Source organism: Crinia signifera, chromosome 1 (assembly GCF_055691185.1).
Source record: "Crinia signifera chromosome 1, ASM5569118v1, whole genome shotgun sequence".
NCBI lineage: Eukaryota > Metazoa > Chordata > Amphibia > Anura > Myobatrachidae > Crinia > Crinia signifera.
The window spans coordinates 385,234,527-385,253,628 of NC_139217.1; the positions used below are offsets into that span (position 1 = coordinate 385,234,527).

Below are 19,102 nucleotides of genomic sequence, written 5' to 3' on the forward strand. Positions count from 1 at the left end.
GGGGGCAGTATGTATGTTGCACTATTGGGGCATTGTGTGTGGCACTAAAGGGTCAGCATTATGCGTGTGGCAATGCGGGGCATTATGTGTGTGTGGAACTACAGAGGACATTAGGCATATGGCACTACAGGGGCATTGTGTGTGGCACTATGGGGGGCAGTATGTATGTGGCACTATTGGGGCATTGTGTGTGGCACTAAAGAGTCAGCATTATGTGTGTGGCACTATGGGGAACATTATGTGTGGCACTTCGGGGGGCATTATGCGTGCGGCACTATGGGTGTCATTATGCATGTAACACTATGGGGGGCATTATGCGTGTGGCACCATGGGGAGCAATATGTATGTAGAACTATGGGGGGCCTTATATGTGGGCAAAGAGCATGTATCCCCCCCCCCAGACAATGAGCATGTAATCCCCTGGGCAATGAGCATGTAACCCCCTGGACAACAAGCATGTAATCCCTCCTGGCAATGAGCATGTAACTACCACCAGCAACAAGCATGTATTCCCTGTGGCAATGAGCACTCAACTCCCTGTGTCTAGGAGCATGTAACCCTCTGGCATCGAACATGTAATTCCTGACAACGAGCATGTAGGTAAGCACACTTTTATGGCATAATATGTAATGGCCATTATGTTGTGTGGCATAATGTATAATGAGCAGTATGGTGTGTGGTATAATATATAATGTATAAACTATATACGTGTGGTATAATGTGTAATGGGTACTTTGGTGTGTTGCAAAATGTGTAATGGGCATTGCGGTGTGTGGAATAATGTGTAATGGACATTCCAGCGTGTGTGAAAATGTGTAATAATCAATTCGGTGTGGGGCGTAATATGTAATTGGCGTTACGGTGTGTGGCGTAAAAGGTAATTGGAATTACAGTGTGGGGCGTAATGGGTAATTGGCATTATGGTATGTGGCCTATATATGTGGTGTAATAGGCATCACAGTGTGAGGTGCAACGTGTAATGGGCATTGCGGTTTGTGGTATAATGTCTAATGGGCATTAGAGCATGTGGTATACTATGCAATGGCTGTGTGATGTGTACTAGGCATTACGGTGTACATTTTTGGTGCATGCCCGTCCCTATTGTCTGTATTTTACAAAAATTTGTCAAGCCCTGGCATAATGTGTAATGGGCATTATGGTGTGTGGCATTATGTGTAATGGGCAATGCTGTGCATGGCATGATGTGTAATGGGCAATACTGTATGTGGCATTTTGTGTAATGTGCATTACAGTGTGTGGCATTATGTGTAATGGGCATTACAGTTTACATTTCTGCAGCGCGTCTTCCTTGTGGAATAAGTTTGCATTTATGCCCAATAGGTGGTGATGGTCAAGCCCAGTAGGTGGTGATGGACATGCCACTACAATGGTGCACCCCCTAAAAAAATGGGCTGCGCACACCTATGAGTCTGACCCTCCCACAACTCTGCATCAGATACAGGCTGATCAGGGCCAGAGCTGACATTACAGACCCACCCTAAAAACTCCTTGGTACGCCTGTGTTTTTCTGATACACCCAGAAAACATGCAGAAAACACTCCCAAACGCTGACTTCCTGTCATTCAATTTGCTGTCGCTAATTCAGCTTGCGCATGCACGCTATGATCGGCACACATCATTTGATAATTGTGAATTCGCACAACAGCGATAAACTCTGAATCAGGCCCTAAGAATAAATTGAAATGGGAGGATGTTCTTTCGCAGACAACAGCATATGGCTGCCTACTGTACTTGCTACTTCCTTCCAACAACATACTTATCTGACCGACCAGCCAATAGTGATTTTACCTTTGCCCTTTTGTTTTTACAGTAGCAAAGGGGCGAACTACTGGATGGTGTATGTAACCCTCTTGAAGCTTCTGCATACCAGATTTCATATGAGATGTTGTGTTCTTGGGGGTTATTCTATTTCACTCTTTCTGACAAAATCATTCTTAGATGGACAAATCCATGTGCACTGCAGGTGGGGCAGATGTTACTTGTGCAGAGAGAATTAGATTTGGGTGGGGTTTTACTTCAAAGTGAGATCTATATTGCAGTGTAAAAATAAAGCAGCCAGTATTTAGCCTGCACAGAAATAAAATAACTCACCCAAATCTAATTCTCTCTGCACAAGTAACTTCTGCCCCCCTGCAGTGCACATGGTTTTGTCCATCTAAGAAGGATTTTGTCAGAAATAGTGAACTGGAATAAGGCCCATAGTGTAGCTTTGCAGCAAATACAATAGTGTTTCCCGCACATTATCCATATCGTATACTGGTGCCCTCAGTACCTGCAAACGTTACAAAATAAAGTTTAACTCAATAGCCGAATTCTTATTGGCATATAGATACATTTTTGGGGGCCATGCTTAGTATTGCTTCTGTGGATACATTTTCTTTTCAATATTTTGAAATTCACGTGCCATTTATATTAAACCCATACTTACTTACTGTATGTGCAACACGTATTCTTCCCTGGTCTATTACTTACACCAAGCTATAGTATTCAGAGGATAGTATTCAGAGGAATCCAATGTACCCTGTAGTAGATCATTCTAAAAGAGGGTACAGTACATAGGAAAGATTGGAGTGCTAGGTTGCCCCATCCCCATCCAAAATATACATTAGCCTATAATCTGAAATTGTAAAGTTAAACTATTGAAATGGTGAATAGTGATCTATGGGACAAATTATTCTGCGTACACATTCAGATTTAACGCAATTGCATTTTGATTGACTGGAAGCCAGTATGTAAGGGAAGGAAACGTGGCGTTTTGTGGGTGTGTGGGTCTCTGACATCAGCGATGACCACTTCCAGCTTTTTGATTTAACCAAACGGAATTGTGGAAGTCCTTGATTGGTGCAGAAGCAACTGCTTTTTCTCATCTTAGAGATCGTTAGACACAAAAGTCCAATTATAGGTACCACCAAAACAATGATATACAATTTTAAACAATATAATGTTTAAGAGAGTGCACATATGACACCTGTCTAATTTTAAATACCAATAATAATTTATTAATAAATCACATAAAAAATCCAAATCATGGATACATATCACATATAAAAAAGAACAAATAAGCCAAATAGGCTGTTGACATACCCAACCTGGTTTGCAGGGAGCCACGGGGGGACACGGGCTGGCAGTGGGTTGCTGTAGAGGTAGTCAGACTGCAGCGTGAGACCAGCTCACTTCCAACTGCGTCTGCGAGTAGTCTGCTCGCACTCAGCCGGGGGCGGAAACTCGTCTTATCCACTGCTGCCCAGCGCTCTCCTGCTCCTCCGTAGTGACACTTAAAAGCAATCTCCACTGTTGTTAGCAGGTATTTACCGGGACCGGAACGTAGACTTGGACACAGATGATGTAACTGCGGTGTTTGTATTCCGTACCCGATGCCGATTTTTAGTATTAATAAAGCAAATTGCAAGTTTCTCCGTCATATATTTTGGCGGTTTCTTCTGAAGAATCATCTGTGTCCAAGTCTACGTTCCGGTCCCGGTAAATACCTGCTAACAACAGCAGAGATTGCTTTAAAGTGTCACTACGGAGGAGCACTTAATGCATTTCTATATGTTCAAATATATTTATCAAATGTTGACTTAGTAGAGAGGTTTATGTAACCTGTGCTTCTATTTCACAGAAATTATTTTAGAACATGTAACACAGTAGCATCTTGTCATGTTCTCATAGTCACAGATGTTGGCAGTGGTGGCTCCAGGGGAAGGGCTGCAGCATAGTCAAAAAATCATAAAGGAAACACCAACTGCCAGTGTATCCATTTGGAATGGCATTTGGTGGCAGTTCCTGTGCCTCACCTATTTGAATTTTGAACTGCTCAGCAGCTACACCTCTGGAGCCACCCCTGGATGTAGGTAAACAAATTTCCACAGTCACGTAAATGCTGTTTTGCATTCAGAGACAAGTTCCACATACAGGAAGTGGAGCACACAAGTGGATCCACGCCTCATTTGGGCTCCAGATAGATGGAACTAGTTGTATTCAATGATTCTACTGGTTTTATGTATTTAAACACTCTGCAAGACACATCTTGATTTTTTTTCACAGGAGAATTCTTAATTGCAGATAATTCCAATGTATACACATCAAACATATTTTACATAGAATTTCAGATAATAAAATATACAAAATACATTAAACAAATATACAGTATATGGCAAAGCACATCTAAATAACTTATCCAGAAGCCCTTATCCTCTTAAGATCAATTCTGAATAATTTAATATTTTATATGGACACATATTTTCAAGTCACTAGCTATTCTTGGATTAGAACTGAATTTTGCAATGCCAACAGAGTATATATGTCTATTTGTGAGCTAGACAATCAGCTTATATATTACAACTTACAGGCTGTGTTTGAAAAAATGAGTTGAGAGCTGACTACTTGGTAATATCACAATGGGGCAGATGTATTAAGCTTGGAGAAGAGATAAACTGGAGATAAAGTGGAGATAAGATAAAAGGAGATAACGCACCAGCCAATCAACTGTCCTTTTCAAACACAGGGGTAGATTTATTAAACTTGGTGAAGTAATAAACTGTATGGGTTTTATCACCGGCAAATCAGCTCCTACCTGTGAAGTTACAGGCTTGGTTTGAAAAATGATAGGTAGGAGCTGATTGGCCGGTGATAAAAACCAGATAGTTTATCACTTCACAGAGCTTAATAAATCTACCCCACAGTTCATTGGCTGGTGCTTTATATCCTTTCACTTTATCTCCCTTTTATCTCTTCTCCAGGATTAATACATCTGCCCCAATTTTATCTCTCTCAGAGTTTAAAACATACCCACATAGTCACTAGGCAGAAAATGATGAACACTGAAAGATACACTACTAAAGCTGGGTACACACTATGGCCCTTATTCAGATCTGATTGCAGTACAATTTGTTTGGAAAATGGGTAAAACCATGTGCACTGCAGGTGGGGCAGATGTAACATGTGCAAAGAGAGTAAAATTTGGGTGGGGTGTGTTAAAACTGAAATCTAAATTGCAGTGTAAAAATAATGCAGCCAGTATTTACCCTGCACAAAAACAAAACAACTCACACAAATCTAACTCTCTCTGCACATGTTACATCTGCCCCACCTGCAGTGCACATGGTTTTGCCCATTCTCCAAACAAATTTGTACTGCGATTAGATCTGAATAAAGGCCTATATGATATGATCCGTGAGCGATAACATTAGATTGTCACAGTGTCTTCCCAAAGGAACAATATAGGGCATAAACACTGATTGTTACCTGCCATGGTGCGGCACATCCCGGGACTACCCTGGGCGGTTGCCTAGCAGTGGTCTGCAGCGTCCAACCGGAAGGGGAAGCTTCTGGACAGCAGTGGGAAACATACTTCTGACCATTGCTAGGTTACAGAGAAGCCGGTCCCAGGAGATGTGATGCTGATTGGTGCTGAGGGCTAAGGCTCTCAGCTTAGAGGGCTGACTGATTTATGACAGGTGCTCCATGTCTGTCATTAGGCTGCTAACCTGCTCTTTGCTGATTGTCTGCAGCTCCAGTGATTGAGTGGTTGTTCCATAAAGCCCCAGTTGACTCTTACTCTGGCACCAGTTATAGTTCTTGCTTGTGCCTGAACCTGCATCTGGTCTGATTTCTGGTAGTATCCTGTGCCATTCTCCAGCCAGCTTTTGTATGTCGAAGTCTCCCAGCTGTCGCTCCTGTTCCAGTCAGTGCTGCGCGGGCTCATGCCCTAATCCGGTATCTCTATAGGTCACACTTACTGTATACTGTGTAATCCTGTCCGTTTCACTATTGTTTGCTTATGCTTAATACTCTGTAGCTAGTAGATACTTATATGTTGTACCGTTTTGGGGTTCTGTATTCTTATCCTTGAGTTCCCCTGTCCTGGTGATCCTTATTTGCCTTACCCAGCCTTTAATAGCAGCTTGTCTTTACTAAAACCTGGGGGCATCTGAGTACTGGGTGGACCTAATCCTCCTAGGAAAGGCAGCTGCTAAAGGTGAAGTCTTAGCATCAGAAGGCTAAAAGACCACTGGGCAAGGGCAAATCATAGCATTGATATACAGTAGTTAACAATATTGTTCAATGACATCACCAGCCCCCCTCCACCAAACACAAAGCTGCTGACTATATAGTCAGATGTTACTGCATGTTCAGACAACAGGAGGCCCTTTAACGACCGACGGGAGGGTGCATAATTAACGATATAGTGGGTACACACTAAACAATATCATTAACGATATCGTTTTCGTGTATATCATTAAAAAATATCTTATAGTACAGTAGGCAGCAGAAGGTTTACAATAGTTTAACTTTTATGTGGAACCAATGTTTTTATTAACTCACCTATTTCTTATGACACTGATAAGATCATATTGTAAAAGTCATTCATATTACAATAATGGAAATGATCACGTAATTGAAGACTACATCTACACTGTGTGTTCTGACCTTGCAGGGGAATGACTTCATAACTGCCTTATTTTCATTATGACTCTTGTCTACTTTTGCTGACATCCTGAGAGAACTCGTCTCATAAATCTCTCACTGCTTCAGCTAAATGTTTGCTTTTCTCCAGCTCAATGTTTTATTTAACTCATTTTGCATTTTACACTAATACTATTCATATAAGGTAAATATTGGCAATTGGTTTGCTTATTTAGGTCAATGTTCTAGGTCAGAATATTGTGAAAACAAAGACTGATGAACGATGCTAATGATAATGGTTTACCTTATTTGCCAGGGTGAAGGAGACAGCTATACAGTATATAGATTTTATCTCAAAAGTTGGTATATTTAATAGGACCAGGTAGATGTGGATAACATTGTGACCCTTGTTATTTCAGTTATTATTATTGTGTGCGGTACTTGTTTCCTATCTGGGCGCCCGTCGCGGGCATCGCGGGTACATTTATGTCTGGCCGCGACGCGACCGACGCGATGCCCGCGATTTCCCATTGAAACCAATGTTAAACATGGAAATCGTGTCGGTCGCGTCGCGGCCGGCCATAAATGTACCCGCGATGCCCGCGACGCGATGCTCCCGATTTCCCATAGGAATCAATGTTAAAAGGCCCGATGGCCACGATTTTACTGTTAAATGCCTCAATGGACCCGATTTGCCCATAGGAATCAATGTTAAATGGGCCACAGAGCCCAAATACCCCCAATTAACCCTTAAATGTCCCCCCCAATTTTTGACGCCACCCCACGATCGACGCCAACCCGAAGCGTGGCGAGCGCAGCGAGCCCGCGAGGGGCGGCGGTACGCGTCCTCCGACCTTTTCATGCCCTACTATCCACTAGGGCGTGGTGTGAGAATATAATAGTGTGGCGAGCGCAGCGAGCCACCGTGCCCGAAGCGTGGCGAGCGCAGCGAGCCCCCGGAGGGGACGCGGATAACTGTGAAGGTATCCGCGTCCGCTCGCCACGCTTCGGGCTCGGTGGCTCGCTGCGCTCGCCACACTATTATATTCTCACACCACGCCCTAGTGGATAGTAGGGCATGAAAAGGTCGGAGGACGCGTACCGCCGCCCCTCGCGGGCTCGCTGCGCTCGCCACGCTTCGGGTTGGCGTCGATCGTGGGGTGGCGTCAAAAATTGGGGGGGACATTTAAGGGTTAATTTGGCCTATTTGGCCCCAAATCGGGTCCATTGAGGCATTTAACAGTAAAATCGCGGTCAATCAGGATTTTTAACATTGTTCCCTATGGGAAAATCGCGGTCATCGCGGTCATCGCGGCCATCCCAATTTACCCGCGATGCCCGCGATTACCGCAATGACCGCGATTTTTACCCCCGATGACCGCGATTATGATCGTGGGCGCCCAGATAGGAAACAAGTACCTTGTGTGCTAATATCATGTAAAAATCAACTTTAAAAAAAACTTATGGGCACAAAGCACATTTTTTTCTCTAATGGACAAAACCATGTTGCAATGCAGGTGGGGCAATTGTAACAGGTGCAGAGAGAGTTAGATTTGGAGGATAGATTTCAGATTGCAATAAGGTTTGATTTTGGCTTGTTCTTTGTAGTTGATGCTTCAACCACCACAATTTCCAGCAAGCTTGTTCTCAGTGTTTAGCAATTATTTAAAATGTATTATTACAAATGTTTACACAGGTAATAGTAAAAAAGGGAAATTTCATTTTGAAATTAATTATTTATATGAGCTTGAAGTGGTGGATATTGTGCTATTTGGTGGTGGAACTTTCATCGTTCAGCAGGTGAATAGCCCTTCTCCATCTGCAAACAACTTGCTGTCTATGCTTCCTCTGAGACAGCAGTGGTTCACAAACTTTTTGAATTACGGCACCCTACATTATCCAAATTCTTTTTCTGGTACCTCTAGACCTTAAGTTTTTGAAAAATTCAGAAAAAAATTGTGTTCATATGTCATCCTTAGGTTCAGCTATGTGGTGAGGACAGGATCACTTCTGTTTGTCCATATATTTGATGATGGAATGGCACAAACAGTTTTGCCTACATTAACATACTGTACATCCTTTGAATTGTTGCTGGGCTCCCCTACAAGTCCTGAGGTTCTACAGAGTCCATAGCACCAAATTGGGAACCACTGGTCTTGGCAGTAGTAGGATGTCTTTTGTTGATAGGACTGAGAACATTTTCAGTGAAGTTTCAAATGTCTGTAGTAAACTATTAATTACAGCTTTTTATGTGAGCCCATTTTCACAGATTACAGATTCAGCACAGCTAAACACATTGGGGAACTATCGCATGAAATCCATGTTTTTTTTAACGTAATTGTAAATGTATTCTATCTGCACCACTCCTAATCCAGCTTATTTCTAGAACAAGCAGAAAATAAATGTTTCGGAAACAGATCGGCAAGCCCTCGCACAGGGAACATCTCCATTTCATCATTCTACCCACTTTAAGTCATGTAATTAACAGACTAACACATCTGCCACATTATTTGTTACACCTACAGACTACCCAAACGTCATAGTATTTTGTGTGTTCTTACACTCCGCCATCTGCATTCATGAATGTGCCATTTTGCTTGGCAATGAATAAAGAGTCAACGACAGCAGCAGCAGAAAATCTAAAATTCTGTGCAGTGTCCAGTCTTCATTGTTTGCTGTAAGTATATCCCTCATATACACAGATCCCCGCAATTAGCATGTATTGGGCTTGTATTCTTAAGCACTTATTTATTATCAATGTAATCGTTCTTTTAAGTTAATAGTAGGATCTGTTTTTTAGAACAGTGAAACAAGCTCCCTTTGTTTATAAATTTTAGTAATGACAATTGTCTACAAAGCAGTATCGGTATAAACACAGTAAGCTGAGAATCAAAGACATACAGTATGAAAAATTTATACTGAGTAATAACTATAATTTCGCACCAACCTATACTTTTTCTTAGTCCCAAAATAGCAGTTGTGAAGATATGTTTTCTCTTATTGTTCTTCATTGAACACTTCTAGTAAAAGAGAATATTGTACACATAAAGGATGGAGCCATTTTTGTTTCACAGTCTAGGAATATGGAATTTTTATAAAAACGTAGGTGTTAACTGTTTGAGTCGACACAAGTTTTTTTTATTACTGCTAATGTTTATTGTTTTGTTGCGTATTTTGAGAATGCGACGTTAGTGTATACTGTTTTTAAAAGGATATTTGCTAACTAAAACCAGAAATTCATGATGATGACCATAACCAATTGCATTGCATTCCACATGTTACCAAATATGTATATTTCCCTCCTGGTAGTGTTGTTGTAATACTTATTATGTTAATGACCAAATATTGTTGTAGAACTCAGCTTTCTAACTCTTTGTTATAAACCATCCATGGCATGAGTTGAAACTTGGGAATATACAGACATTTTATTGTGCTAAATAAATATGCTACAAACACAAAAAAGTGCAATGATGTTAAAGAAATGCAATATTTTATAAAATTAACAGAAAAAAAAATAATATTTTTGCATAAGTTACCAGACCAGCAAGTAACCAATATTACCTTAAATAATACATAATAAAAAATGGCTCTACAGAGACAAGCATGAGGAGTCTGAAATGGACAATGCAACCAATAACATGTATGCACATACGTAAAAGAAAAACAAACAATTTAAAAAAGTTAAATCTAGAGCTGCTGGGAAGATGAATCCACAATTGTAATATTCATTGTTGTTAATCACATTCTTATACTCAGACACTATTTCAAATACTAGGAGGGGTCTATTTTGTTTTTACAAATGCATTACTATACAGTGATCATTGTGAATATTTTTATATCATGTGTCCGGTAATTAATATACATAACAAATATTGTTGAAATTAGCAGTCTGTGACTAAATTTGATTCATCCTGTAAAATATGTATTGGCTAACATACAAAGATTTCTACAGTTGATTGATCTATTTATCTATATATATATATCCTCAGTGCCTTCTGGTTACAATGGATATGTGCAAGAAGAAATCAGGCAGCAGCACTCAGAGGGAACTTTTTGTAAAGCGTGTATTCAGCAGTCAATATATCAAGTACCAACGTTTCAGGCCAACAACACCCCTTTGTCAAGGTGCAGAGTGGAAAGAACCTCCTTTCCACTATGCACCTTCACAAAGGGCTGTTGTTGCCCCAAAACTTTGGTACTTGATGTATTGACTGCTGAATACACGCTTTACAAAAAGTTCCCTCTGAGTGCCTCTGCCTAATTTCTTCTTGCACGCATATATATATATATATATATATATATATATATGTATATGTATGTGTGTATATATATAAATATATATATATATACACACACACCTATTTTTTTACACAACAATAACATTAGATTTGTTCTTTCCTCTGCAATCTTTTACAGCCACTGTATTTAACATGATCACTGTTAATTTATCAAATTATTTTTAGATAACATGGGAAAGACATAACAATTTCTGCCTAGTATTTTATAATAATTAGAATTTCTCACTGGAGTTTTATAAGAATTTGAATAATTTCTGCAACCAGATGCAATGATTTCACAGATTCTTAAAGTAGCAGCTACCGTACTTGTTTTGGTAATACAGGGATATCCAGCAGTTCCTCCAGTTGACTGAGTACCGCTGTCATCATCTTTAACAAGCCAGATGTTAATGTCCACCTGCCAGAGGACTACTGCTAGGCATTCATGTGCAAATATTTGTACAGTAACAGATCCATAAAGAGCAACACTTGCATTCTTCATGTCATCTGTATAATAATATTTATCTGCTAACTTTGGTCACACACGTGTTCGCTGAAACAGATAACGGTTATTCTCATATACTTTTCAAATATTTTCCCACTAGTTTTTATCGCAGTTTCTGCTGGTTGTTAGGTTCTAGCTGTTTTAGTTATGCATTGATTATTAACTTTGGAATAGTGAATCCATATGAAAATGCATAAAAAGTCATACAGTACATTTAACATACAGTACATTTTATGACAGCATATATATATATATATAGCGAGAAGTAGAACAATCATTTTCTTCCACCCGCAACATTTTTGTTCCTAGTCACTTTTACTTTTTATTTAGTACATATTTACATATATAAGTCCAGATTCGTTTAAATATGTAGAGTGAAAATAACTAAAGGTTATTCATGTGAACGGGGCCAATCATAAGAGAAAGTCACAAAATTCTTCAATATACTTCCAGGGCGATGGATACACCTAAATATATCACCATATACTATACCATAAGAAAAATAGAGGTAGGGAGACCGATGGATAGAGGTACACCAGAAAAATGTAAAATTGTGTTATTTTTAATAAGGTACACTAGCAACATTGGGAATAATATAGGGTTGGATTAGTGCAGCGCTCTGCTTCTTGGTGTGTGTGTTATGGGATAAATGACAGGCAGGGTTTGAAATACTCAATAAATTTTACGTGAAAAAAAGGGTGCAAACACACTTTTCATGGGTAGCGGTACAGTGGGAAAACAAGCTGTAGACAGTGGGGTGCACTGATCCCAACGACCGCAATGTCTAAAGCTTGCAATGATTACTTAGCCTATATACTAATTTGTTTTGTTGTATCAATTACTGTTAATCTGTCATTACACGCAATAGTTTTCCCACTGTACCCCTACCCATGTAAAGTGTGTTTGCACCCTTTTTCAAGTAAAATTGATTGCGTATTTCAAACCCTGCCTGTCATTTATCCCATAACACACACACCAAGGAGCAGAGCACTGCACTAATCCAACCCTAAGTTCAGCAACCCAATCCAGATTGGTTGTCTGGAAAGTGAAGCAGCTAGCACCGAACAACTGAGTGCAGTGCACAGGCACAAAAACAACTTTAAATATTGGGAATAATATAACTATTATAAAAAAAACATAATGTAGTTATAATAAACACATATACAGTATATAAAAGCACATGTAACTTATATATAGAACCTGTAATGGAGCAGAGCCACCTGGATAGTTGTCTATAGATCCTATTAAGTTCATTGGGTATAGATATTTTAGAGCATCTAACAGCTGAAATTGCAAATGTAGAAGTCCTATATGTACAATATTAACAGTGGATCCAGTGAATGACTCCAGAATGTTGAGTGCCTGTGCGTGCAGTTTGTGCAGTTGAGTTCAGGATTAGCAGAGGAGTTTAGATGGTAGACCCAGGTGCTGATGATGATTGCAGGTTAAGGTACATTGTAGTCCACAGGTGCAGATGGTCATGAAGTGTCGGCAGCTATGTAGGTGAAAATTCTCGATGCATGGTCAGGAAAGTTTCAGGATATTAGTGGTGCTGGTAGTAGAAATGAATGTGTTTCACTGGATATACAAGCTTCATCACATGCAATGTTTTTTTTTATAGGTATTTACTATTCACTTACAGTATGTTGTTAATATAAATTAAATAATAACAATCATTCTACAGTTTTCTGGTGTACTTAAATTCATCATTGTCACGTTGCTCCACCCCCAAATCTCCTTATATGATTCTTTTCAAGGGACTCTTCTGTTAGGACTTGATGCTGCAGTTGCGAATTGTACTTTGTTTTTTTACATTACTTAATTGCCACTGTATATTTTAAGTTTATAACAACATACTTTACCTCTTTCCCTTCTACTCTGACTCAATAAGTGTGTAGAGTCATTATCTCTATTATTTCATAAGATATTACTTTAATAATGGTGTTAGCAAGCCAAATCAAGCTACCATTAAATGAGCTTGATAGTTTTTCAGAATACACCATAACCATTGCAGACTATACAGTGGGTGTTTCTGAAAGATGTAGACCCATAACTTTAATGTAGGGTACACACCAGAATGACCATGATCGTGCAATGATTTCCTTGAAATCGTACGATGGTTGCACAATCTGTTGGCGAACACGATCTGCACAGGATCTGCAAACGATCTACTCACGATCTGTACCCAAACCAATGTAGATGACAAATCTTTAGTGCAGCAGGTAAAATCTTCAAGGCGACCAAACAACCGACAGGGACACACATTGGATCAGAATTGCATTGAAAACATGCCCAATTCTGCTTTTTTTACATACAATGGTCGAAAATGCATCAAAATTGGGGGAATTGAGCCCTAGTGTGTACCCAGCATAATACTGTGGCCAGATTGCCTACAATATATGCATATTGAATGTAGCCAATTCTTATTATCACTGATAACCATAAAGAATGCCTGCTTTCCCATGAAATTCAGTTTGGTACATCTCCCTATCTAAAATTATGTTTTTTTATTCACCATTAATAATATATATTTTGAACCATAAGAAGCTAGGCTTCATTAAACTCAACAAAATTCATAAAATATAAATAAGGCCAGATAGAATATCCCCACCTGCACTGATGAACACATCCAGCTTCTCCTCATCCCTGGAATTGTTGTATATACTCAGCAGCTGATTTTGAGGGTGAAGTGAGAACTGGTTAGATACAGATGTGGCTGTATTGAGGTAAGGGAAATAAGGTAAAGGAAAGAAGTAGTGTTGAGTAATGCTGGCCACACTTCAGACCAACTTTCCTCCAACCATCCAACTAGTTGGTTGAATGAAATAAAAACCTGGTACTGGATAGGAGCAAATGTAATTTGTAATTAAGTAATTTGTTTCCCAAATCGGAAAATGGACAACAACTGTCACTCAGACAAAGTACTGTAGTTGGACCTATTTGATTTAAACAATTTCACTGAATGTTTTTCCCCATTCTACTGAGTTTGCGAGCAAATAGCTCATTGGCATTTAACCCGATACAGTACCAGATTTTCAGTCCAACCAACCAACTAGTAGGATGGTTGGAAGGAAGTTGGTGTGATGTGTGGCCAGCATAAGTTAGTAACCTTGTGAATTGTGACTTATTTTTTTTTACCAGTAACTGCTTTTCATGCCATCTTTGGAAGGTCACACTTGATTTTCCAATAATTAAGTTTTAGGGTGAAAAACCATGGAACTTTCTAAATCCAATTTGCATCCTTAACAAACTACTTATGGCCATGTATTGTATATGATACATTAGCCAGAACCCTCAATTTTTTGGCAGTCTTATAAATAGCAGCACAAATGTTTCAAAATGTAATAGGATTTTTTTTGGCTCTCTTGTCCTTTAAGCCCATAGAGAAAACCTTGAGATTAATGCTGAGTTATGAATAATTTAACATGGCTAATGTATGTAGCAGTGTAAGTTATTGATTGTCCAGTTGGAACAAGTGCTACACACTATGTACTGTAAAGTAGCTCAATGGGTTCAGCACTGAGTCTGGGCTTAATGCACAATTCATTAAGTTGTTGACAAGATTTGCATTTTGTCCTGAGGGAAGTGTTATAAAGCACCTAAATATGAAGATTAAATTTTGGTACATTCAGTCTAGAGAAAGATTAGACAGTTCCAATGATTTTTCAATAAAAAAATGCTCCGGTGTAGTTTTAGGGGATATATACTGCTACTCTAATGAATAACAGGGGATAAAGTTAAAAATATTCAATAAAAATACTTGATTAAAAAAAAAAGGGATATAGTTATGTTATATCTTGAAAATGTGTGATTAATACATATTGGATTGGATATTAAGGGTAATTTTGGAAAAAATAGTTGTACGAACATTGTAAGCACTGCACCTTTAAATATCAATTCATTTAACACATTATTTCCTACAACACAAGGGCATATTAATGGGAACACATTTGTGGTCTGAGTCACTATAAAATAAGCACATTTTGCATATTTCTTTAAAAAGATATGTTTCATTGTACTTTCTTATAAATAATAATGTTCATTTAATTCATCTTCTTGTCAGCTAATGATAGAAAACAGTTTCAAGAATGTTCAGTACTATATTCCCTGGAGAATAGAGTCAATTTACATTAGGCGCAAAAACATTCGGAAATAGACGCATAGTAAGACATTTTGGACTTTGGTAGCCAGTACCAGCTGTTCATGAAAAGATCCTTTTCAACATAGTTTTAAAAAATAAAGATACAATCATCATAGTTATCTTTGTACTTTCAAAATTCTAAAGAAGAACAAAAGTAGTATTTACTGTATATACTTAAGTCTTTTTTATAAATTATAAAACTCAAGTCTCTTCCCAAAGGGAAGTATAATGCACTTTTGTGTTTCCTTTGCCAGCAAATATTTGGATCACATTAACAAATACAATAAAGATGATATTGCATCCTAATCCCCATTAAGAATCAACTTTTGGGTTGGATGATCCGTCATTAATAAATGTGCTCCTTAAGACCATGTAACTCATCAGCAAATCGTACTCATTTCCAAACAAAAAAAAATGGGTAATACCCTCTTCAGTAGGAAATTAAAATACCGGTAATCAGTAGAGTTGATTTGTTTTTGTCTGTGTGAACAGCAAATATCCTTTGGAAGACATAGAGGAGTTTGTCGACAACAATGACAAAATGAGCATATGAGGTAAACTCCCCTTGAAGTAACAATGAGTTTACATGTCAGGAGTGAGTTCGGTTGTATCCAACACCTAAATGTTTCTCTAACCATATCTCTGCTAATTGAGCAGCAGATGCAAATGTACTTGCTTTGGAGCCCAAGCACATTTTGTACTGTTTAGGATTTAAATTAGGGTCACATTGGACAGTATGAAAAACATGAACTACCCCCGTTTCTTGACTTCGAAAAGCTTTGAGACCAGAAGATATAACTTTCGTGAAGAGGTCCACATCTTCTAGCCCCCAACCTTGAATTGATGTATCAAACCCACCAATTTTCAAGAGATCACTTTTATAAATGCATGTAATCCCAAATCCATAGTCTCTCCAAAAGCCTGTTTTTTTGGTAAAGACAAAGTTGCTGTCTGCAGGAGGACTTCCGCCATATATAACTTTTGGATCATACTGACTAAATACAATTGGGTAATACACTTGTTGTCCCTGAATTGTGTTATCCCGGCATCTTTGTAGAAAGTCTGCTGTGAAAATCAAGTCTACATCACAAAAAAGTAGTAGAGTGTCATTGTCAAACTGAGCAGATCCCTTATCAAGACTTAAACCTCGAGAAAATTGTCCCGACATTTTCATTATGGACATGTCTGCTTGGGGATACTTATTTTGGTATGCTTCCATGAGTTCCATATGCTTATTGGAGTCAGGGGTTGTTTCATGGTCAAACAGTATAATGACCAGCTTCACATTCTGCTTGGGAATCAGGCAGGTCTTCTCATAGTTGTCCATGAACCTCATGAAGATGTCGTATCGTCCAGTAAGGGGAACAAGGAAATGTATTTTCTTTTCACTGTTTTCTTTCATTTCCTTAGTTATGTGAAGCGCAGAAAACATTTTCAATGAATTGGAGAAAAAAGAAAATGATTGGGTATCGCTATTAATGCTCTGCAGAAAGCTCTGCACATCCAGCTCTTCTTCTTCTTTGAAAAATGGTTTACTAAAGGATTGTTGCAGGTATGCATGGCGTCTTACCGGGACAGTGAGTTTTCTACCTTTATGCCTTTTGTATAGAAGAAGCAAATCTAGTACATATTCTACTCCATACAACGGATGGATCCTGCGGTACCCATACTGAATTTCTTTAAAATCAATTAACCGTCCTCTGGATTTGGCGTTCTCATTGATCATTTCCATTACTTGCATCACTGTGTCATCTAAAGACACCCTGAGAAGGTTATTCAGACTCTGGCATGGAGGAGCATTCGCAGACATTGAATAAATATGTTTGCCTGTGAGAAACTCCCATTCGATTACTTCATTTCTTTCCCGGGGCTGAAATCTGTTGAAAGATGGCATCATACCAAGCTGCTGGTCTAGTTTGCTTATCTCTGTGTTACTAAGCTTGCTCATCAAGACGCTTTCTCTGTGAAGCTGGATGGTGTGAAAGCGTAATTCAGAGATTTTCCGGCTCAGTATATAATTATGCAGCCTGTACTGGTATGCTGGTCTTTTATTAGGGTGTAGTGTTATAGCTGTATGGATTTTGCTGTTGTGTAAATCTTGTATATATCCTTTTCTGTTGTGTTCATAATTTTCATGGAACAGTTGCTGCATCTAGAAAGAAAACAAAGATAGCCTGTAAATATTGATATATCGAAACAAGTTAATGTTTCCAATGTTATTCAGACTCAAAGAAGAACAAAGTAAAAAACGTATCTAAATAATATAAATGATGTACTGTATCCGCAGGCTAACATACTAAAATTATTTTATACAGACAACTATTGTCAATGTTATTTACTAAACACAGTAACAGTCTAGTTCGGTGCAGTGGGAGACTGACAATGCAGTTCAATGTTTTTAATAAAGTAATGTTATGCGCTGTAGTCCATAGCAACTAAACATTCCTTTTGTAAACACAAAAAAATGACAGAATGTTATTGGCTGCTATGGATTATGCAAATTGCAATATGGGTCTAATTAAGATCTGACCACAGGGCAAATTTGTTCTCAAAATGGGCAAAACCATGTGCACTGTAGGTGGGGCAAATGTAACATGTGCAAAGAGAGCTGGATTTCGGTGAGTTATTTTGTTTCTGTGAAGGGTAAATACTAGCTGCTGGATTTTTAAGGCTCATGCACACTGGGTGACTGAGCTGAAAGCAGCTCAGTTTACTCCTCTGAGTTGCTTTCAGCTCGAAAGCCGTCCAGCGTGTATGGGGCAGTGATGAGCCTGGCCGCCCACCAGCAGATGAGCAGCGGAGTGGACGGCTTTCCATAGCATCCTGCTATGGAAAGTCGTCCACCCTGGGGAAAATCTCTAAAAGGGGCGAAAAACGCTCAGTGTGTATGGGAAACAAGGCCATGTCCCCTTAGAAAAAAGTGAGTGGCAAATGCTATACATGCCAAACAATACATGGTCCAGATAATTAGTACCACCCCCACCCATTCCCTACCCTGGTTATAACAGTATCTGGCAGAGCCTTCAGTGACTTTTTTTCCAAAGCACCCAGCCAGCCATATGTTCTTTTTATAAACCTTAAGGGGTGTACACACGGAGCAAATTTGTGCTATTTTCTAAGCAATCTGACTAGATTGCTTAGAAAGTAAGCACAGATCTCTCCGTGTGTATGCTCCGTGAGGTTAAAGATCTCTTGCTAAGTAAGTCAGTGCATGCAGTCAAAATCTAGTCAGATTGCTTAGCAAATGACTGCAAATCTCTCTGTGTGTACAGAAAGAGAGATACTGATCGCAATCTCTCATTCTGAACAACTAACCGGCCTTTTTTTGCTTAAGTAAATTTGCTTAGAAAACTTGCTTAGCAAAATTGCTTAGCACAAATCTCTGCGTGTGTATGTGCTCTCCATGGGAGATCTTGACACCAGCAAAATTGCTTAGTAAAATTGCTTAGCAAAATTGCTTAGCACAGATATCTACGTGTGTATGCCCCTTAAGGAAAATAACACTTTCTGAAAATGTTGTAAACTTATTTTTGCCCAGTGCCTTAAGGGGCATACACACAGCGATTTTGTGCTGTTTTCTAAGCAATCTGTCTAAATTGCTTAGACAGTAAGCACATATCTCTCTGTGTGTATGCAAGTGACTGCAAATCTCTCTGTGTGTGCAAAAGGAGAGATACTGATTGCAATCTTTCATTCTGAACCACTACCCGGCCTTTTTTTCTTGCATAAGCAACATTGCTTAGCACAAAT

General features: G+C 39.0%; 1 protein-coding gene across 1 annotated transcript in view; it reads right to left on the bottom strand.

Annotated features, from left to right (window-relative positions):
* Nucleotides 1-10,668: 10,668 nt before the first annotated feature.
* CHSY3 (chondroitin sulfate synthase 3) overlaps nucleotides 10,669-19,102 on the bottom strand; it is a 271,470-nt gene continuing 263,036 nt past the window's right edge. Inside the window, exon 3 of the mRNA XM_083151547.1 lies at nucleotides 10,669-17,504. Within this exon, the coding sequence (XP_083007673.1) occupies nucleotides 15,942-17,504 (1,563 nt within the window). The 3' untranslated portion in view covers nucleotides 10,669-15,941. The remainder of the gene's footprint in view (nucleotides 17,505-19,102) is intronic.